The following is a 17,256-nucleotide window of genomic DNA, read 5'->3' on the forward strand; positions in this document are numbered from 1 at the left end:
GTATTTGGTCACCTACAAACAAGCAAGATTTCTGGCTCGCACAGACCTGTAACTTCTTTATTAAGAGTCTCCTCTGTCCTCCACTCGTTACCTGTATTAATGGAACCTGTTTGAACTTGTTATCAGTATAAAAGACACCTGTCCACATCCTCAGTCACACTCCAAACTACACTATAGCCAAGACCAAAGAGCTGTCAAATGACACCAGAAACAAAATTGTAGACCTGCAACAGGCTGGGAAGACTGAATCTTAAACTGTGGGAGCAATTATTAGAAAATGGAAGACATACAAGACAACTGATAATATCCCTTGATCTGGGGCTCCATGCAAGATCTCACCCCGTGGTGTCAAAATGATCACAAGAACAGTGAGCAACAATCCCAGAACCACACAGGGGGACCTAGTGAATAACCTGCATAGACCTGGGATAAAAATAACAAAGGCTACCATCAATAACACGCTACGCCGCCAGAGACTCAAATAATGCAGTGCCAGACGTGTCCCCCTGCTTAAGCCAGTACATGTCCGGGACTGTCTGAAGTTTGCTAGAAAGCATTTTGATGATCCAAAATAGGATTGGGAGAATGTCATATGGTCAGATGAAACCAAAGTAGAATGTCGTGTTTGGAGGAGAAAGAATGCCGAATTGCATCAAAATAACACAATACCTACTGTGAAGCATAGGGGGGGAAACATCATGCTTTGGGACTGTTTTTCTGCAAAGGGACCAGGACGACTGATCCATGTATAGGAAAGAATGAATGGGGCCATGTATCATGAGATTGTGAGTGAAAACCTACTTCCGCCGGCAAGGGCAATGAAGATGAAATGTGACTAGGTGTTTCAGCAATGATCCCAAAAAGGATTGGCTTCGTAAGAAGCATTTCAAGGTCCTGGAGTGGTCTAGCCAGTCTCCAGATCTCTAACCCTTAGAAAACCTTTGGAGGGAGTTGAAAGTCCGTGTTGCCCAGTGACATCCCCAAAACATCACTGCTCTAGAGGAGATCTCCATGGAGGAATTGGCCAAAATACCAGCAACAGTGTGTGAAAACCTTGTGAAGACTTACAGAAAATGTTTGACCTCTGTCTTTGCCAACAAAGGGTATATAACAAAGTATTGAGATCAACTTTTGTTATTGACCAAATACTTATTTTTCACCATAATTTGCAGATAAATTCTTTAAAAATCAGACAGTATGATTTTATGGATTTTTTTTCTCATTTTGTCTCTCTTAGTTGAGGTATACCTATGATGAAAATTACAGGCCTCTCTCATCTTTTTAGGTGGGAGAACTTGCACAATTGGTGGCTGACAAAATACTTTTTTGCCCCACTGTATACTTATGCTCACATGAACTATTTCCTGTTTACTTTTCAAGATACCTATACAAGCTCAGAGATTTCCATTTGGACTGTGAAAACTACACAGAGGCAGCATATACTCTCCTGCTCCATACAAGGCTCCTAAAGGTGAAATGTGTATACCACATATTTAATATTACAACCATTCTGTTATTTAGTTATTTTATTAGCATATTCAAAAGTGTACTTAGCTTTTATTTTTGTCGACATTACGTGAACATTTCTATACCAGTATATCTGTCACACAGTAAACCATTATATCTTGTATACAATATATGTAATCTAAAATATATTGGCCACTAACTTTTAAAGTATTATGGCCATTAAAAACAACTTTTGACTTGTCAGTCAGTCTTGTCAAAAGTTGTTGATCGTGCTGGGTCTCATTCCTGAGACCACTGTGTAGTGAGATTTTAGCTGGTTGTCTGAAAGATTGTTTGTCTCTGAATAGACTTTTATGCAGGGAAATGGATGTATCTTCCAATTGACTGATGAGCGTAGTGCAATGCCAGCCGCTGGCTTATAACTCCCGATCACAGCAGGTCTTAGGGGTGAAACCCAATGCGATCAATAACTTTTAACATGTCTAATTGGCATGTTAAAAGTTGTTTTTAATGACAGTAACACTTTTATCATTTAAATCTTACTGTAAGAATTTGCGGTTCGGCCATATATTAATGTACATGGGCACATTACCAATACATGCAACCTCCAAATGTCTACAGGTCATCACTGATACAAAAAGCATAAAGAGTTTGTTTTTTCTGTTGGATCCTATATAATTCCAACATACAAAAAACATGTGTCATACTCTATTAGACACTGTATTTTTGCCTTTCATCAAAGCCAGCCTTAAGGAGTGCAACCTGAGCCTCTAACTTGCCAATAATAAAGGGTCTTTACTGTTCTCGATGACTTAGGCACTCAAGGCTTGCACCCCCAATCCTTCTCTTTCTTCTTAAAGTGGTTCTCCGGTGCTTAAACATCTTTTCCCATATCCAAAGGATAGGGGATAAGATGCCTGATCGGGGGAGTCCCGCCGCTGGGGACCCCCGGGATCATGCACGCGGCACCCCATTTGTAATCAGTCCCCGGAGCGTGTTCGCTCCGGGTCTGACTACGGGCGACTACAGGGCGGGCGGCGTGTGACGTCATGCCTGCGCCGGCGTGTAACGTCACGCTCCGCCCCGCAATGCAAGCCTACAGGAGGGGGCGTGATAGCCATCACGCCCCCTCCTGTAGGCTTGCATTGAGCGGCGGAGCGTGACGTCACACGCCACCCGCCCTGTAGTCGCTCGTAATCAGACCCGGAGTGAACACGCTCCGGGGACTGATTACAAACGGGGTGCCGTGTGCATGATCCCGGGGGTCCCCAGTGGCGGGACTCCCGCGATCAGGCATCTTATCCCCTATCCTTTGGATAGGGGATAAGATGTTTAAGCACCAGAGAACCCATTTAAACTTAAAGGGGTACTCCGGTGGAAATTATTATTATTTTTTTTGTAAATGAACTGGTGCCAGAAAGTTAAACAGATTTGTAAATTACTTCTATTAAAAAATCTTGATCCTTTCAGTACTTTTTAGCAGCTGTTTGCTAGAGGAAAATCTTTATTTTTTGAATTTATTTTTTTGTGGTGTCCACAGTGCTCTCTGCTGACACCTGATGCCCGTATCAGGAACTGTCCAGAGTAGGAGAAAATCCCCATAGCAAACCTATGCTGCTCTGGACAGTTCCTGTCACGGACAGAGGTGTCAGCAGAGAGCACCTGTGGACAACGCAAAAAAGAAATTCCAAAATTTAAGTATTTCCTCTGTAGCATACGGCTGCTAAAAAGTACTAAAAGGATTAAAAAATTTTAATAGAAGTAATTTACAAATCTGTTTAACTTTCTGGCACCAGTTCATAAAAAAAAAAAAAAAAGTTTTCCATCGGAGTACCCCTTTAAGGAAAGGTAGTTATAATAGAACTAGCTATATAATTTATTTAGTGTAATTTGGGCAGTGTTATATGGGCCCTGTAGGGCATGGTTACTATATTATTGGATAATTGGGGCTAAGGAGAAGGGCATCGTAAGGCAGTTCTTTGATATTGATATATATATATATATATGTGTAGAGGGTAGGCAGCACAACCACGTATTCTGCAAGTCTTGGGGTGCAGGCAAGGATAGCAGTCCCAATCGCAGACAGCTCAGATAATCCAAGATGCAGAAAATATAGTAGCACACCCAGTAGTAAAGTGCAAAAATTGGGATTTATTGACCCATATCAGATGCGACGTTTCGACGGCATCCCGCCATCTTTTTCAAGCTTGAAAAAGATGGCGGGATGCCGTCGAAACGTCGCATCTGATATGGGTCAATAAATCCCAATTTTTGCACTTTACTACTGGGTGTGCTGCTATATTTTCTGCATCTTATATATATATATATATATATATATATATATATATATATATATATATAATGTATGTTTTACTTATTTTTTGCTTTTATGACTGTATAAATAAATAAATGATGATTCCCATTTATATAAAGATAACATATTTGTCTATTAAAGTGGACAGATGAGCAGTGTTCACCCCAGGTCATGCAGACAGAATTCCAAAGTTCACAAACTCACCGTCAGCTAAAGGAGACCTTGTATGGAGTTATCATTGGATACTTTGACAAAGGAAAGGTGAGATTGGATGTATGTGTGTTGTCTCTCATAGTCCATACATTTTTTTTTATAATTTTTTTTGAGGTTTTATCAAGTTTTATACAATATAGCATTAGCAGTGGACTGCCAGTGTCCAGTATAAACAGCAGAAAAAGTCAGTACTAATAGTCCATTAATAAAACAACCTGGAAATCAACCTAATTGTGACTGAAAATTGGTTAATGTAGTGGAACACCCTCTAAGCCCGGCTGTTTTGTGGATACTCTAACCAGGGATCTGACCTTCACAGTTTAGCCCTTATCAAAGTTTTTCAGATGTTTATTTCCTTCCAACACATCCACTTCAAGATCTGGCTTTATGCTGTCTAATATATTGCAGGGCTCGAAAGATGCCTTATTACAAGATTACTCACCTAACCTGTCAGTGGTTTTAATAATATAGTTGATAAATGTATAACTTGTGGGAAAAAAAAACTCAAAACAACTAAACCCTTTGATTTTGCCATTTAAATAATACTTCTCACATATACAGTGAATTTCTCTCATTATCTCCCAAAAACAACTTGGATAACAGTCATAGACCACGATCTGTATGATAAAAACTTCTATCCATTTGTGCTTGTTACAACTAGAACATATTTCTATTATTAATGTCAGCATGATACAGTTTTGGGAGCTGCATTTTAATATTCGTATAATTTATTATCAATTTGTCCTTGCAGTTTGGCACTGGTTTTGAATTGTGTTTTTCAGAGCTAAAAGGACAGGTCCGTAATTTAACTTTGTGCCTCCTTGTTTTATTTTATTACTTTGGAAAATGAGACATTCAAGGACAAATCACTATGATATTTCAAAAGGAGCACAATTTTCCATTTTATTATGTAATTACATTACAGATGTGGGAGGAAGCAATATCCCTGTGCAAACAATTGGCAGACCAATATGAAATGGAAATCTTTGACTATGAACTACTGAGCCAGTGTTTGGTAAGAACTTGTCATTTAGCTAATAATCACTAATAATCATATGTATTTTTATTGTACCAAAATTTCAGCATTATATCTTGTGAACCTAATTGTATTCCACCTAAGACTTTCTTCACACCTAGTGGCAAAAGGGATATTTGAAGAATTTAGCGCATTTTCACATATTCTGCACCAAATTTGGTGCTAAAATGTGAAACATGTTATTAGCACTATATTTTTGGATAGTTTACACATGATTGTATTTTACACCATGCACGCCACTTTTTTAAAAGAGGACATCGTTTTGAGAGAAGGGGTCGGGAATAAACTGCACCAAAAATTCTTGGTTTTAACTAATCCAACAGTCACTGTTAAAACTCTGCCACAATCTTAGACTGCCTATCAAAAGTTGGTACTTCCTCAGAATTAGCTACTTTTTGATTATCTCTCCCACATTTTTTTTCTGGAGTTTTTCAAGTCCTATAAAAAGCCAATAGGAAAACGAATTTGAAACCTAGAACTAATTTGAAACCAAGAACAATTGTTTAAAAAAAAACTCCCTTACCCCAGAAATCCTCCACACAAATTAATTTATATGTAGTGCTTTTTATATTTCAATATGGTGGCAGCATGAAAAAAAAATAATAATGAAAATGCAGCAAAAAGCTGTGTGTGAATTGCTTTCAATGGGATTCCACTACACACTGCTCACTACAGACGTTCACCGCTAAAATTTCACTGCCGAAGGAATGATCTCGCTTATTCTTTCAGCAGAATCCACACAGTATACATTGCTTTCTATAGGGATGGCAATGCCCGCACAGTCCTGTTGCCCACATTTATTTAACTGGAGATTCCTCATTATAATTCCAGCCTTAAAGAAAATTGCACCAGATTTTTGGGTGCAGGCACACTTCCCACTGTGGTTCTTAACAAATAAAACAAATGTTTGCACATTATTATTATTTTTATTTTTTTATGACATTGTGCATGCAATTCAGCATCTCAATGGCTCTACTGATTTGCTATTGTTCCTGATCCCCCACTCTTTGCAGCTCATAGCTGTGCTAAATACTTCTCCAGCTTGAGAACTAGAGTCATAGAATGATATAACACTGGAGGCTGGAGGTGGTTTTCACACAGCAATAAGCTGCAGGGAGTGGGCAGAATGGTGCCTTAGTCTCTACTTTTGGCATTTAGGTGCCAAATTCAAAATGAAGAGAATTTAGAAAAAGATCAGTGCTGCATTATAGTCATTTTTCATACAAACATAAGAGGCATGCTTTAAAGGGGCATTCTGGGGAAATTGTGGGAAAAAAAAGGCTTAGAAAGTTGATAACATAAAAAATCTGTACAGTACTTACTTTCCCCACTTCTCTGCCTCTGCTGGTATGCAGCTCTGTCCTGATGCGCTAAGCTTTTTGTATTCAGAGTTGACACATATACGCGCCTGCTCAGCCAATTATTGGCTGAGATATAAGAGTGCTGCAGCCCCATAGTGACAATTCTGACCCCGAACACAAGAAACACAGTGCATGGGAAGAGAGCTCTACAAATAGCAGAGGCAGGGGAATAGCAGAGGCAGACAAAAATCAGAGCCCAGACAAAATGGCTGTCCCTGTAATCTTGGCAGAAAAGTGAGTTTAACAAATATACAATCTAACAATATTAATTAGAAAAATATTGATGTATCAAGAAGAGGATACATTCCCTTTCATTAAAGTATTGCAAACATTGCAGATATCATTTTTCTTGCTATGAAGAAAACATATCCTGATACTTTTTCAATACTGTGTATATATATATATATATATATATATATATATATATATATATATATATATATAAAGCTATATATAGCTATATAGCTAATTATATCACTAGATTAAATTAGCTATATATTTCAAGAAAACTAACATGACTAAATTTCATGCATCTCTCCATTAATCTTTTTTATAACTTCATAAATAACAATGTACAATTATTATACAACAATTTCACAGCCATATCATACATAGAAAATAGTTAAATTTATTGCATTTTTTTGGCATTTTTATTGGCAGACAGAGCAAGCAAAATTTTATGAAAACATAATGAAAATTCTTCGTCCGAAGCCAGATTACTTTGCAGTTGGATACTATGGGCAAGGATTTCCAACATTCCTCCGGGTAAATGTTTTATATCCACAATAACTAATTTTATGGTCACCAATAAAGTTGGGAAATGAACAGACAGATGTAGATGTACGCAGGAGTTTTGACTTACTGACATCCTGTAGAATGGCTGCCAAATGAATGTAGTATTGCAGTTTTTTTTAAGCCAGAACATGTTTTTGTATATTGGGCTGTCCAAATACTAATCAGGTAGTCAAATATGGTTGTCTAAAGCAGGGTTTCCTAATGTCTCTCTGCTAAGTACCGCTACACAAATAAATAACATCAAAGTACCCTGAAAGCTGCAATGTCTTAATAGAAACCATATAAAACTGAGAGTCCTCAATAGCTGATGCCTTTTAATGGCCAAGTGAAAAGATGGCAACAATTTGCTAGATTTTCAGATGACCTATTAAGATCAATTCATCAGACATGGTAGCATTTTGTTTAAACAAGGTTTTATTTTTGTCAATTGCAGAACAGTACAAAAGGAAAAACAATTGGGAAATAGTCAACAATTATCACAGAACATTTTTCAGGAGTATTTAAGACATAGTAGATACAATGGCCCTGTGTATATCTAGCAGTTCGCTCCTTTTGGTGTACTGCACCTCGTAGCAGACACAGTTGTCAGATTACCTGTTATCAGTGATGTCCAGTCTGTGCCGCTGCCTCCTTCCATGCTTTGTTGCCCCCTGCTCCTGCTACAACTGCTACTACAGTTTTCAGCACTGCCTGTAGGGTGCTATCTTGGCCTCCTGAAGAACCAGCACACACCTTAAACCAGCCCTCTGTTTATTGGCACTTAGCACCATCTATATCAGGAATCTTCACCCTCACTAACCTGACTGAGCAATACTGTTCTATAGTGTTCATTGACTTTGTTCCTGCCTGCTCCCTAGTACTGTTCTCAACATAATTAGCCTTATTTGACAACAAACCTGTGCTGCCTGCCATGACCTTGCTGCCCATCACTGATCAGGCACGTACTCTGACAACTATAGACCTCAGCTATTAGCCTTAATGCTGTGCCGTAACGTCTCTTAGCCTGCTGGGCCAGCTGCCACCTATACTAAGTAAGGTATTTACTAATTCCTGGGAAAAGGCTTTTCTAACCAAAAAGACCCAATCTTGTCAATCTTCTGGGGACTCTTGTTTATATATAGTGGCTAATGGGATGTAGCCTTACACCAAGATTTCCCACATGGGCAATGTTAGTAATGTTTAATGTTAATAAAATATTTAATTATTCCATAAATATATCCATTTGCAGAACAAGGTGTTCATTTATCGAGGAAAAGAATATGAGCGGAGAGAAGATTTTTTGGCACAGTTGATGAGCCAGTTCCCTTTCTCAGAGAAGCTGAACACTACCTCATCCCCTGGAGACAATATCAAGAACTCCCCTGGACAATGTATCCTTTCATTACACTATGGTGGCCATACTCTAGTGTAACAAAGAGTATAATTCAGAGTATTCATTGTCTGTTTCCTGCGTAGATCCATCGTATGTTCTTTTATTGTCTCGTGAGCATCAAACATTTCAGTTAGACATTTTCTAAAAGTCAGATCAGTGGGGTTCCTGACAGCAGAGACTTTCTCTAAGATTGAAAAGTTAATTTTCTATTTTCAGTAGAGTGACGGATGCACATGGGTGGTCTGATCTCTATCCAGTGAAATGAATGGCATGTGCTCTCACACTTAGGTTTCCATAATTCCTATTATTTCAGGCCTGTGGTTAAAGGGGTATTCCACTGGAAAAAATATATTTTTTAAATCAACTGATGCCAGAAATTAAAGGGGTACTCCGGTGGAAACCTTTTTTTTTTTTTTTTTTTTTTAAATCAACTGGTGCCAGAAAGTTAAACATATTTGTAAATTACATGTATAAAAACCTGTGTGACGGCGCACGGATATGCACCGTCACACAGGTTTTTATACATGTAGTTATATATATATTACGTGAGCGCTAGCCAATACTCCCATTTGTGTGTCAGGGCTGCCGTATTGAGGTACCATTTGTTTGCGCTAGTATTACATATTACATATATATTAGATTTGTAAATGACTTCTATTAAAAATTTTTTTATCCTTCCAGTACTTATTAGCTGCTGAATACTACAGAGGAAATTATTTTCTTTTTGGAACACAGTGCTCTCTGCTGAAATCATGAGCACAGTGCTCTCTGCTGACATCTCTGTCCTTTTTAGGAACTGTCCAGAGCACCATATGTTTGCTATGGGGATTTTCTCCTACTCTAGACAGTTGTTAAAATGGACAGAGATGTCAGCAGAGAGCACTGTGCTCGTGATTCAGCAGAGAGAACTCTGTTCCAACAAGAAAAGAATTTCCTCTGTAGTATTCAGCAGCTAATAAGTACTGGAAGGATTAAGATTTTTTAATAGAAGTAATTTACAAATCTACTTTCTGGCACCAGTTGATTTAAAAAAAAAAAAGAAAAAGTTTTCCTCCAGAGTACCCCTTTAACCCCTTAAGGACGCAGGACGTAAATGTACGTCCTGGTGAGGTGGTACTTAACGCACCAGGATGTACATTTACGTCCTAAGCATAACCGCGGGCATCGGAGCGATGCCCGTGTCATGCGCGGCTGATCCCGGCTGCTGATCGCAGCCAGGGACCCGCCGGCAATGGCCGACGCCCGCGATCTCGCGGGCGTCCGCCATTAACCCCTCAGGTGCCAGGATCAATACAGATCCCGGCATCTGCGGGAGTTCGCGATTAAAATGAACGATCTGATCGCCCGCAGCGCTGCTGCGGGGATCCGATCATTCATAACGCCGCACGGAGGTCCCCTCTCCTTCCTCCGTGCGGCTCCCAGCGTCTCCTGCTCTGGTCTGTGATCGAGCAGACCAGAGCAGGAGATGACCGATAATACTGATCTGTTCTATGTCCTATACATAGAACAGATCAGTATTAGCAATCATGGTATTGCTATGAATAGTCCCCTATGGGGACTATTCAAGTGTAAAAAAAAATGTAAAAAAAATGTAAAAGTAAAAAAGAAAAATCCCCTCCCCCAATAAAAAAGTAAAACGTCCGTTTTTTCCTATTTTACCCCCAAAAAGCGTAAAAAACATTTTTTATAGACATATTTGGTATCCCCGCGTGCGTAAATGTCCGAACTATTAAAATAAAATGTTAATGATCCCGTACGGTGAACGGCGTGAACGAAAAAAAATTAAAAAAGTCCAAAATTCCTACTTTTTTAATACATTTTATTAAAAAAAAAATTATTAAAAATGTATTAAAAGTTTTTTATATACAAATGTGGTATCAAAAAAAAGTACAGATCATGGCGCAAAAAATGAGCCCCCATACCGCCGCTTATACGGAAAAATAAAAAAGTTATAGGTCATCAAAATAAAGGGATTATAAACGTACTAATTTGGTTAAAAAGTTTGTGATTTTTTTTAAGCGCAACAATAATATAAAAGTATATAATAATGGGTATCATTTTAATCGTATTGACCCTCAGAATAAAGAACACATGTCATTTTTACCAGAAATTGTACGGCGTGAAAACAAAACCTTCCAAAATTAGCAAAATTGCGTTTTTCGTTTTAATTTCCCCACAAAAATAGTGTTTTTTGGTTGCGCCATACATTTTATGATATAATGAGTGATGTCATTACAAAGGACAACTGGTCGCGCAAAAAACAAGCCCTCATACTAGTCTGTGGATGAAAATATAAAAGAGTTATGATTTTTAGAAGGCGAGGAGGAAAAAATGAAAACGTAAAAATTAAATTGTCCTTAAGGCCAAAATGGGCTGAGTCCTTAAGGGGTTAAACAGATTTGTAAATTACTTCTATTTAAAAATCTTAAAGGGGTTGTGTGCTGCCCTGACTTTCAGAACGCTGAGTGCGGGGTTCCGTGTTCGCAGCCGCCGGGCATGACGTCACTCTCGGCCCCTTGCGACGTCTCGCCCGCCCCCTTGTGACGTCTCGCCCGCCCCCTCAACGAAAGTCTATGGGAAGGGAGCGCGACCGCTGCCACGCCCCCTTCCCATAGACTTTAGTAGAGGGGGCGGGTGAGACGTCACGAGGGGGCGGGCGAGGGGCTGAGCGTGACGTCACGCCTGGCGGCCGCGAACACGGAGGCCCGCACACAACGTTCGCAGTAATGAATTTCCGGACGCTGTGAGCGGAGCTCCGAAAATTGGGGCAGCGCACAACCCTTTAATCCTTCCATTACTTATCAGCTGCTGTATACTACAGAGGAAGTTCTTTTCTTTTTGAATTTCCTTTCTGTCTGACCACAGTGCTCTCTGCTGACATCTCTGTCCGTGTAAGGAACTGTCTAGAGCAGGATATGTTTGCTATGGGGATTTGCTCCTACTCTGGACAGTTCTTAAAAAGGTGTCAGCAGAGAGCATTGTGGTCAGTCGAAAAAGGAAATGTGGAGTATAAAGCAGCTGATAAGTACTGGAAGTAAAGTTATTTCCAAATCTATTTAACTTTCTGGCACCAGTCTGATTTAAAAAAATAAAAAAATAAAAAAGAAATTTCCACCGGAGTACTCCTTTAAGCCAGTTTGACCCCACAAAAAAAAATGGTGCTGAACAAGCCTTGGCATAGACGTAAGAACCAGCTAGTTGATCATAAATTGTCTACAGAAATGTTTATTAACTGTGAAGAGGGAGCATGCCTAGCAAATTCATCCCACTATAGGTACTTTCTCCACTCCACTAAAAAAAAGTCTCTCTCGTTCCATACATATATATGTATATACTCTAAAAAGATGTAAAATCAGGACATCAAACTATGTAAATTGGGAAACAATAAAACTGTGTTGAATCTACAGAAATATTCTGGAATTAGAAAAATACAACTGTAAAATCCTGAACCAAACACAACTGTTAGTTTTACATTAAGTATGTGTTAAAGAACCATATTTAGTTGTAGAAGTTACTGTCAAGCACTGTTGCTTTGCAATGCTGTGGTTCTAGGATCACATGTCCAAAGGCGTTTGTATGTTCTGCATGGGTTTACATCAGTGTTTTTCAAACAGCTTGCCTCAAGTTGCAAAACTACAACTCCCAGCATGCCTGGACAGCCGAAGGCTGTCCAGGCATGCTAGGAGTTGTAGTTTTGCAACAGTTGTTTAGGTTGTGAGCCCCAATGGACACAGGGGCTGATTTGCGTGATGACGAGTGAAAAATATGTGTGATTAGCTGGTTTAAAACATATTTGTGGGGGTAAATTACAATAGTTTAAAACTGTGTGCCGGTAAAGGGCAGGGTCACATGGGGCACATCCGCAGCGTATTTTACACTGCGGATGCGCCAATGGCAGTGGCCGAGTAGTTCTGTGTGTCCACTTGTAGTGGCAAATTTCTACAGCAGGAAATCCAGATCTACGTGCAGACACACATAGCTGCCCGGCACATAGTTTGTTCTGCAGTCCCTCTGTGACTGCTGTCGGCGCATCCGCAGTGCTGTAGATGCACCCCCGTGCGACCCTGCCGTAAAACTGTAAAATTACTTATAGTTTTACCTTATTCTTTACAGAATTATTTTGAATGGATTCTGAATGAATGGATTTTGAATGGATTCTTTTTACAGTATATTATAATATATATATATATATATATATATATATATATATATATATATATATACACACACACACACACACGTGAATGTACATATGTACAGTATGTTGTTAGCAAGTTAATGTACATATGTTCACTATGGGGGAGATTCACAAAGAATTTTGCGCCCAAAAAAATTTATTTTGCACCAAAAGTTTGCCGCGAAAAGTATCGACCACATTTTCAAAGAGCTTTGTGCCGCGTTTTACACTGCTCGCGTCAGTTTTGTAAAAATGGGCGTGTGCACATATATTATCTGCTTTACATGATATTTTCAAAGGGGTTTATGATGTAGAAATCACAGAAATTGTTGTAGTTTTATTTTTCATTTTTTTTCATTTTTTGGGGGAAAAATTTGTTATTTATGTAATTCTTAAAAAAAAAAAAAGTATTGAAAAAATGTATAAAAAATATATATATATTTATTATTATTATTTTTTTTCTTTGTCACTGCACCTGCACTCACATTTAAGCTTAGAAAGGTTTTATTTATACAGTTATCGCTTGTCTGGGCACTAGTAACCATGGAATATTTCGTGAGATGTTTCTGCCAAAATTTTCTGGGATTTAAAATTTAGGGCAAAAATCTGCAATTTTGGCGCCAAAAAAATCCAAAATGGCTGCAACCAAACAAAAATTGGCGCGAAAAAAATAATAATAATAAGTAGCGCAAAAATGAATTTTCACATATTTTGATATTTTCAAAGCAGCACAAGAGACCTTTGAAAATGTGAGGAGAAAAAAAAAAGGTGTGAATAATATCTCTGGAACAGAAATGACAGTAGTTTTTGAGAATCTCCCCCTATGTTAGTGTATGTGTGTCTCTGATGCATGTGCCATAAATTAGGGCAGTATTTGTGTGGACCATGGTAACAATTTGGAAGGTTTTCTTCAGATGTTTCTGACATGTCTGACATTAGTACTGCACTACAAAGCCTTGTCATCAATGTAATGACCTTTCTGCCACCTGTCACAATGTATAGATTTCCAGGTTGTGGCCTTGACTGCGAATGTTCCTGCTCTTATCTCCCGTCTAAAAAAAAAAAAAGAAAAAAAATTACGTTAAAAAACAAAAAAAAAAAAATAAAACACTTGTGAACAGCAGGGAAGTGGTACTTTACAATAATATATTTATTTAGAATTGTACATATTGCTTCACATGAGACTAGAACATCTAATGACTGCCCGAATTCTTTATCTATCTGGCTGCTGTAGAAACGTGTGTTTTTCTTCTTTCATTTTTATGTTGTCCTGTATTATCTTCCACAATACGACACGATCAATGTTTTTTATAATAGCGGTACATTAGCTTAATTACTAGTCCATGATAACTTAATTGGGAAGAATGATATGCCCCCACACTTATTTAGTGTATAAGCACATTCCCCTTAAAATAAACAAGTGTTCAATTATTTCCTCTTGTCCGGAGCTGCGATAAGCATGGAAAACATTTACACTCGGCACTTTATCACCAAATACTTCATTAAATGTAACTTTATAGTCTATTCAGTGTGATTTATGGCACCTGAGTAAAGACTAATTGAGCAGATAGTAAAAGCATACACATGCTATATTAATATTCACAGCCATCTCAAGAGCTGTCCCTTGGCTCTATTTATGTTAGGGAAAAGCAATTATTTTGTGTTTGTTACCCAACGTACGATCTCAGCACTACTGGTGTGATACCAAAAGTTGGTAATATTGTTCAGACCATGTGGGCCACATCTTTGTACCTAGTTGAGAGCAATCTACTAACCATCTATTTCTGTTTCATGGAAAATCTGCATCTTCAAACTGTAATTTACGTGGAGACACACAGAGAGGAAGAACGCGGGGCGATACAGTTGCTAAGGAAACCAAATGATGCCCAAAAAGTCACAGGCACAGATCTTATTCTAATTCATAAGACCGGTGCAACAGGCTCTTTGGGTATTATGCGGTTGCCTCAGCAACTATTCCACCCAGCGTGCTTCCTGCGGCCCCCGGGGCCTGAGGTAAAACACAAATATAGAGAAACTTTCATCGAATTCTTTCATAAAATAGTTGCCCTAAACTTTCAGGAATTAGTAGCTTTTGTCTCTGTACTTAGCTGGATAGTAGAATATAGTATCCAGTATGTACTTGCAGACTTGCGCTCTAGGATTTTCTGTATATCATTTCTGACAAAACTGATTGAACTCTTTCTTATATATAAAATGTATACAAGACATATTACTGGCCTGACATTTATTTCATTTTTATTTATATATGTCAATGTTAGTTTGTGGCTCTGTATGGGGTGTAACTTGCTGCTTAGAAATATAAGTATTTAGTGCGACAAATCATTCATGCACCTTCCCTAAAATGTAAGGACCCTGTTAGGCCGCCCAATCCTTTATAGTTAACAAACGCCAATGTCATAGATCGGCAATCCTTTAATAAGCTTTTATACGACTTAAGCATCAGATGAGGAGGACTACATGAAGAATTGTTGGATTGTTTGGGTCGTCCTTTGCTGTAATTGACAATAGGCCGCACATCTATAGCATGGATAGATGTACAACTGATTATTTTGCAATCCGATCAGCCAATGAATGTGTATTTGCTTGTTCATTGTCTGATCGCTGGGCCTAATACAGAGGACAATCATCATGTAATAGGGGTAGTCCAGGATAATAGGATAGGGGATAAGTTTGAGATCACAGGGGGTCCGACCGCTGGGGCCCCCGGCGATCTCTCTGTATGGGGGCCAGGCTCTCTGGCCAGATAGCTGGTGTCGACCACCGCACGAAGCGGCGGCTGACACGCCCTCTCAATACATCGCTATGGCAGAGCCGAAGATTGCCGAAGGCAGCGCTCCTGCTCTGCCATAGAGCTGTATTGAGGGGGTGTGTCTGCGGCCGTTTCGTGCGGTGGTCGACACGCCCCCTTTCTGCGGGTTGTCGGGCCCCGTACAGGAGATCGCGGGGGGGCCCCAGCGGTCGGACCCCCAGTGATCTGCAACTTATCCCTTATCCTTAGGATAGGGGATAAGTTGTTCACCACTGGACTACTCCTTTAAAGGGTACCTCTCATCAAATAAACTTTTGATATATTTTAGATTAATGAATGTTGAATAACTTTCCAATAGTATGTTAATGAAAAATATGCTTCTTTCTATTGTATTTTTCTAGATCAGTCCTGTCAGCAAGCATTTCTGACTCATGCTGGAGTCCTAAACACTCAGAGCTGCCAGCCTGCTTTGTTCACAGCCAAAAAGGCTGTGAACAAAGCAGGCTGGCAGCTCTGAGTGTTCTCCTTTGTGAACAAAGCAGACTGGCAGCTCGTAGTGTTTAGGACTCCAGCATGAGTCTGAAATGCTTGCTGCCAGGACTGGTAGGGAGACCCCTAGTGGTCATTTCTTCAAAGTGGAAAATTAAATAGAAAGAAGCATATTTTTTAATAACATGCAATTGTGAAGTTATTCTGCATACATTGCATGATAATGCAACTAATGGAGAGTTTTGATATATTATAGATTAAAGGGGTATTCCGCCCCTAGACATCTTATCCCCTATCCAAAGGATAGGGGATAAGATGTCTCATCGCTGCGGTCCCGCTGCTGGGGAGCCCTGGGATCCCCGCTGCGGCACCGCAATATCATTACAGCACAGAGCGAGTTCGCTCTGCACGTAATGATGGGCGGTACAGGGGCCGGAGCATCGTTACGTCACGGCTCCACCCCTCGTGATGTCACGGCCCGCCCCTTTCAATACAAGTCTATGGGAGGGGGCGTGGCGGTCGTCACGCCCCCTCCGATAGGCTTGCATTAAGGGGACGGGCCGTGATGTCACGAGGGGCAGAGCCATGACGTCACGCTGCTCCGGCCCCCGTATCGCCCGTCATTACGAACAGAGCGAACTCGCTCTGTGCTGTAATGATATTGCGGTGCCGCAACGGGGATCCCAGGGCTCCCCAGCAGCGGGACCGCAGCGATGAGACATCTTATCCCCTATCCTTTGGATAAGATGTGTAAGCACCGGAGTACCCCTTTAAAAGTAGTTGTCCCCCAAACTTTGAGGTCTTCCTTATAAATTTGCTTATCTTGACATGACAACCATATGTAATATACTTATTTCCATACCTGTTGTATCTACGCCTCATTATTTATAGATTATAAACTTGTAGGTAGGGCTTGGTCTTCTAATATAGGCAATTTACATTTGATTTAATTTACAGTTTTTACTAAGTTAAAGGGGTACTCCGGTGAAAAACAGTTATTTTTTTTTTTTAAATCAACTGGTGCCAGAAAGTTAAACAGATTTTCAAATGACTTCTATTAAAAAATCTTAATCCTTCCTGTACTTATTAGCTGCTGAATACTACAGCGAAAATTCTTTTCTTTTTGAAACACAGAACTGTCTGCTGACATCACGTGCACAGTGCTCTCTGCTGACATCTCTGTCCATTTTATGAACTGTCCAGAACAGCATATGTTTGCTATGGGGATTTCCTTTTACCGTGGACAATTCCTAAAATGGACA

The 17,256-nt window shown here is 39.5% G+C and overlaps 1 protein-coding gene across 5 annotated transcripts in view; it reads left to right on the forward strand.

Annotated features, from left to right (window-relative positions):
- The window catches only part of DOCK2 (dedicator of cytokinesis 2), an 850,676-nt gene that overhangs the window by 731,462 nt on the left and 101,958 nt on the right, over nt 1-17,256 (forward strand). For all 5 annotated transcript variants that reach the window (XM_056516504.1, XM_056516506.1, XM_056516505.1 and 2 more), the window contains 5 exons: nt 1,381-1,471; nt 3,923-4,042; nt 4,920-5,009; nt 7,052-7,156; nt 8,415-8,556. In XM_056516504.1, coding sequence (XP_056372479.1) covers nt 1,381-1,471; nt 3,923-4,042; nt 4,920-5,009; nt 7,052-7,156; nt 8,415-8,556 — 548 coding nt within the window. The remainder of the gene's footprint in view (nt 1-1,380; nt 1,472-3,922; nt 4,043-4,919; nt 5,010-7,051; nt 7,157-8,414; nt 8,557-17,256) is intronic.

Source organism: Hyla sarda, chromosome 4 (assembly GCF_029499605.1).
Source record: "Hyla sarda isolate aHylSar1 chromosome 4, aHylSar1.hap1, whole genome shotgun sequence".
Lineage (NCBI taxonomy): Eukaryota > Metazoa > Chordata > Amphibia > Anura > Hylidae > Hyla > Hyla sarda.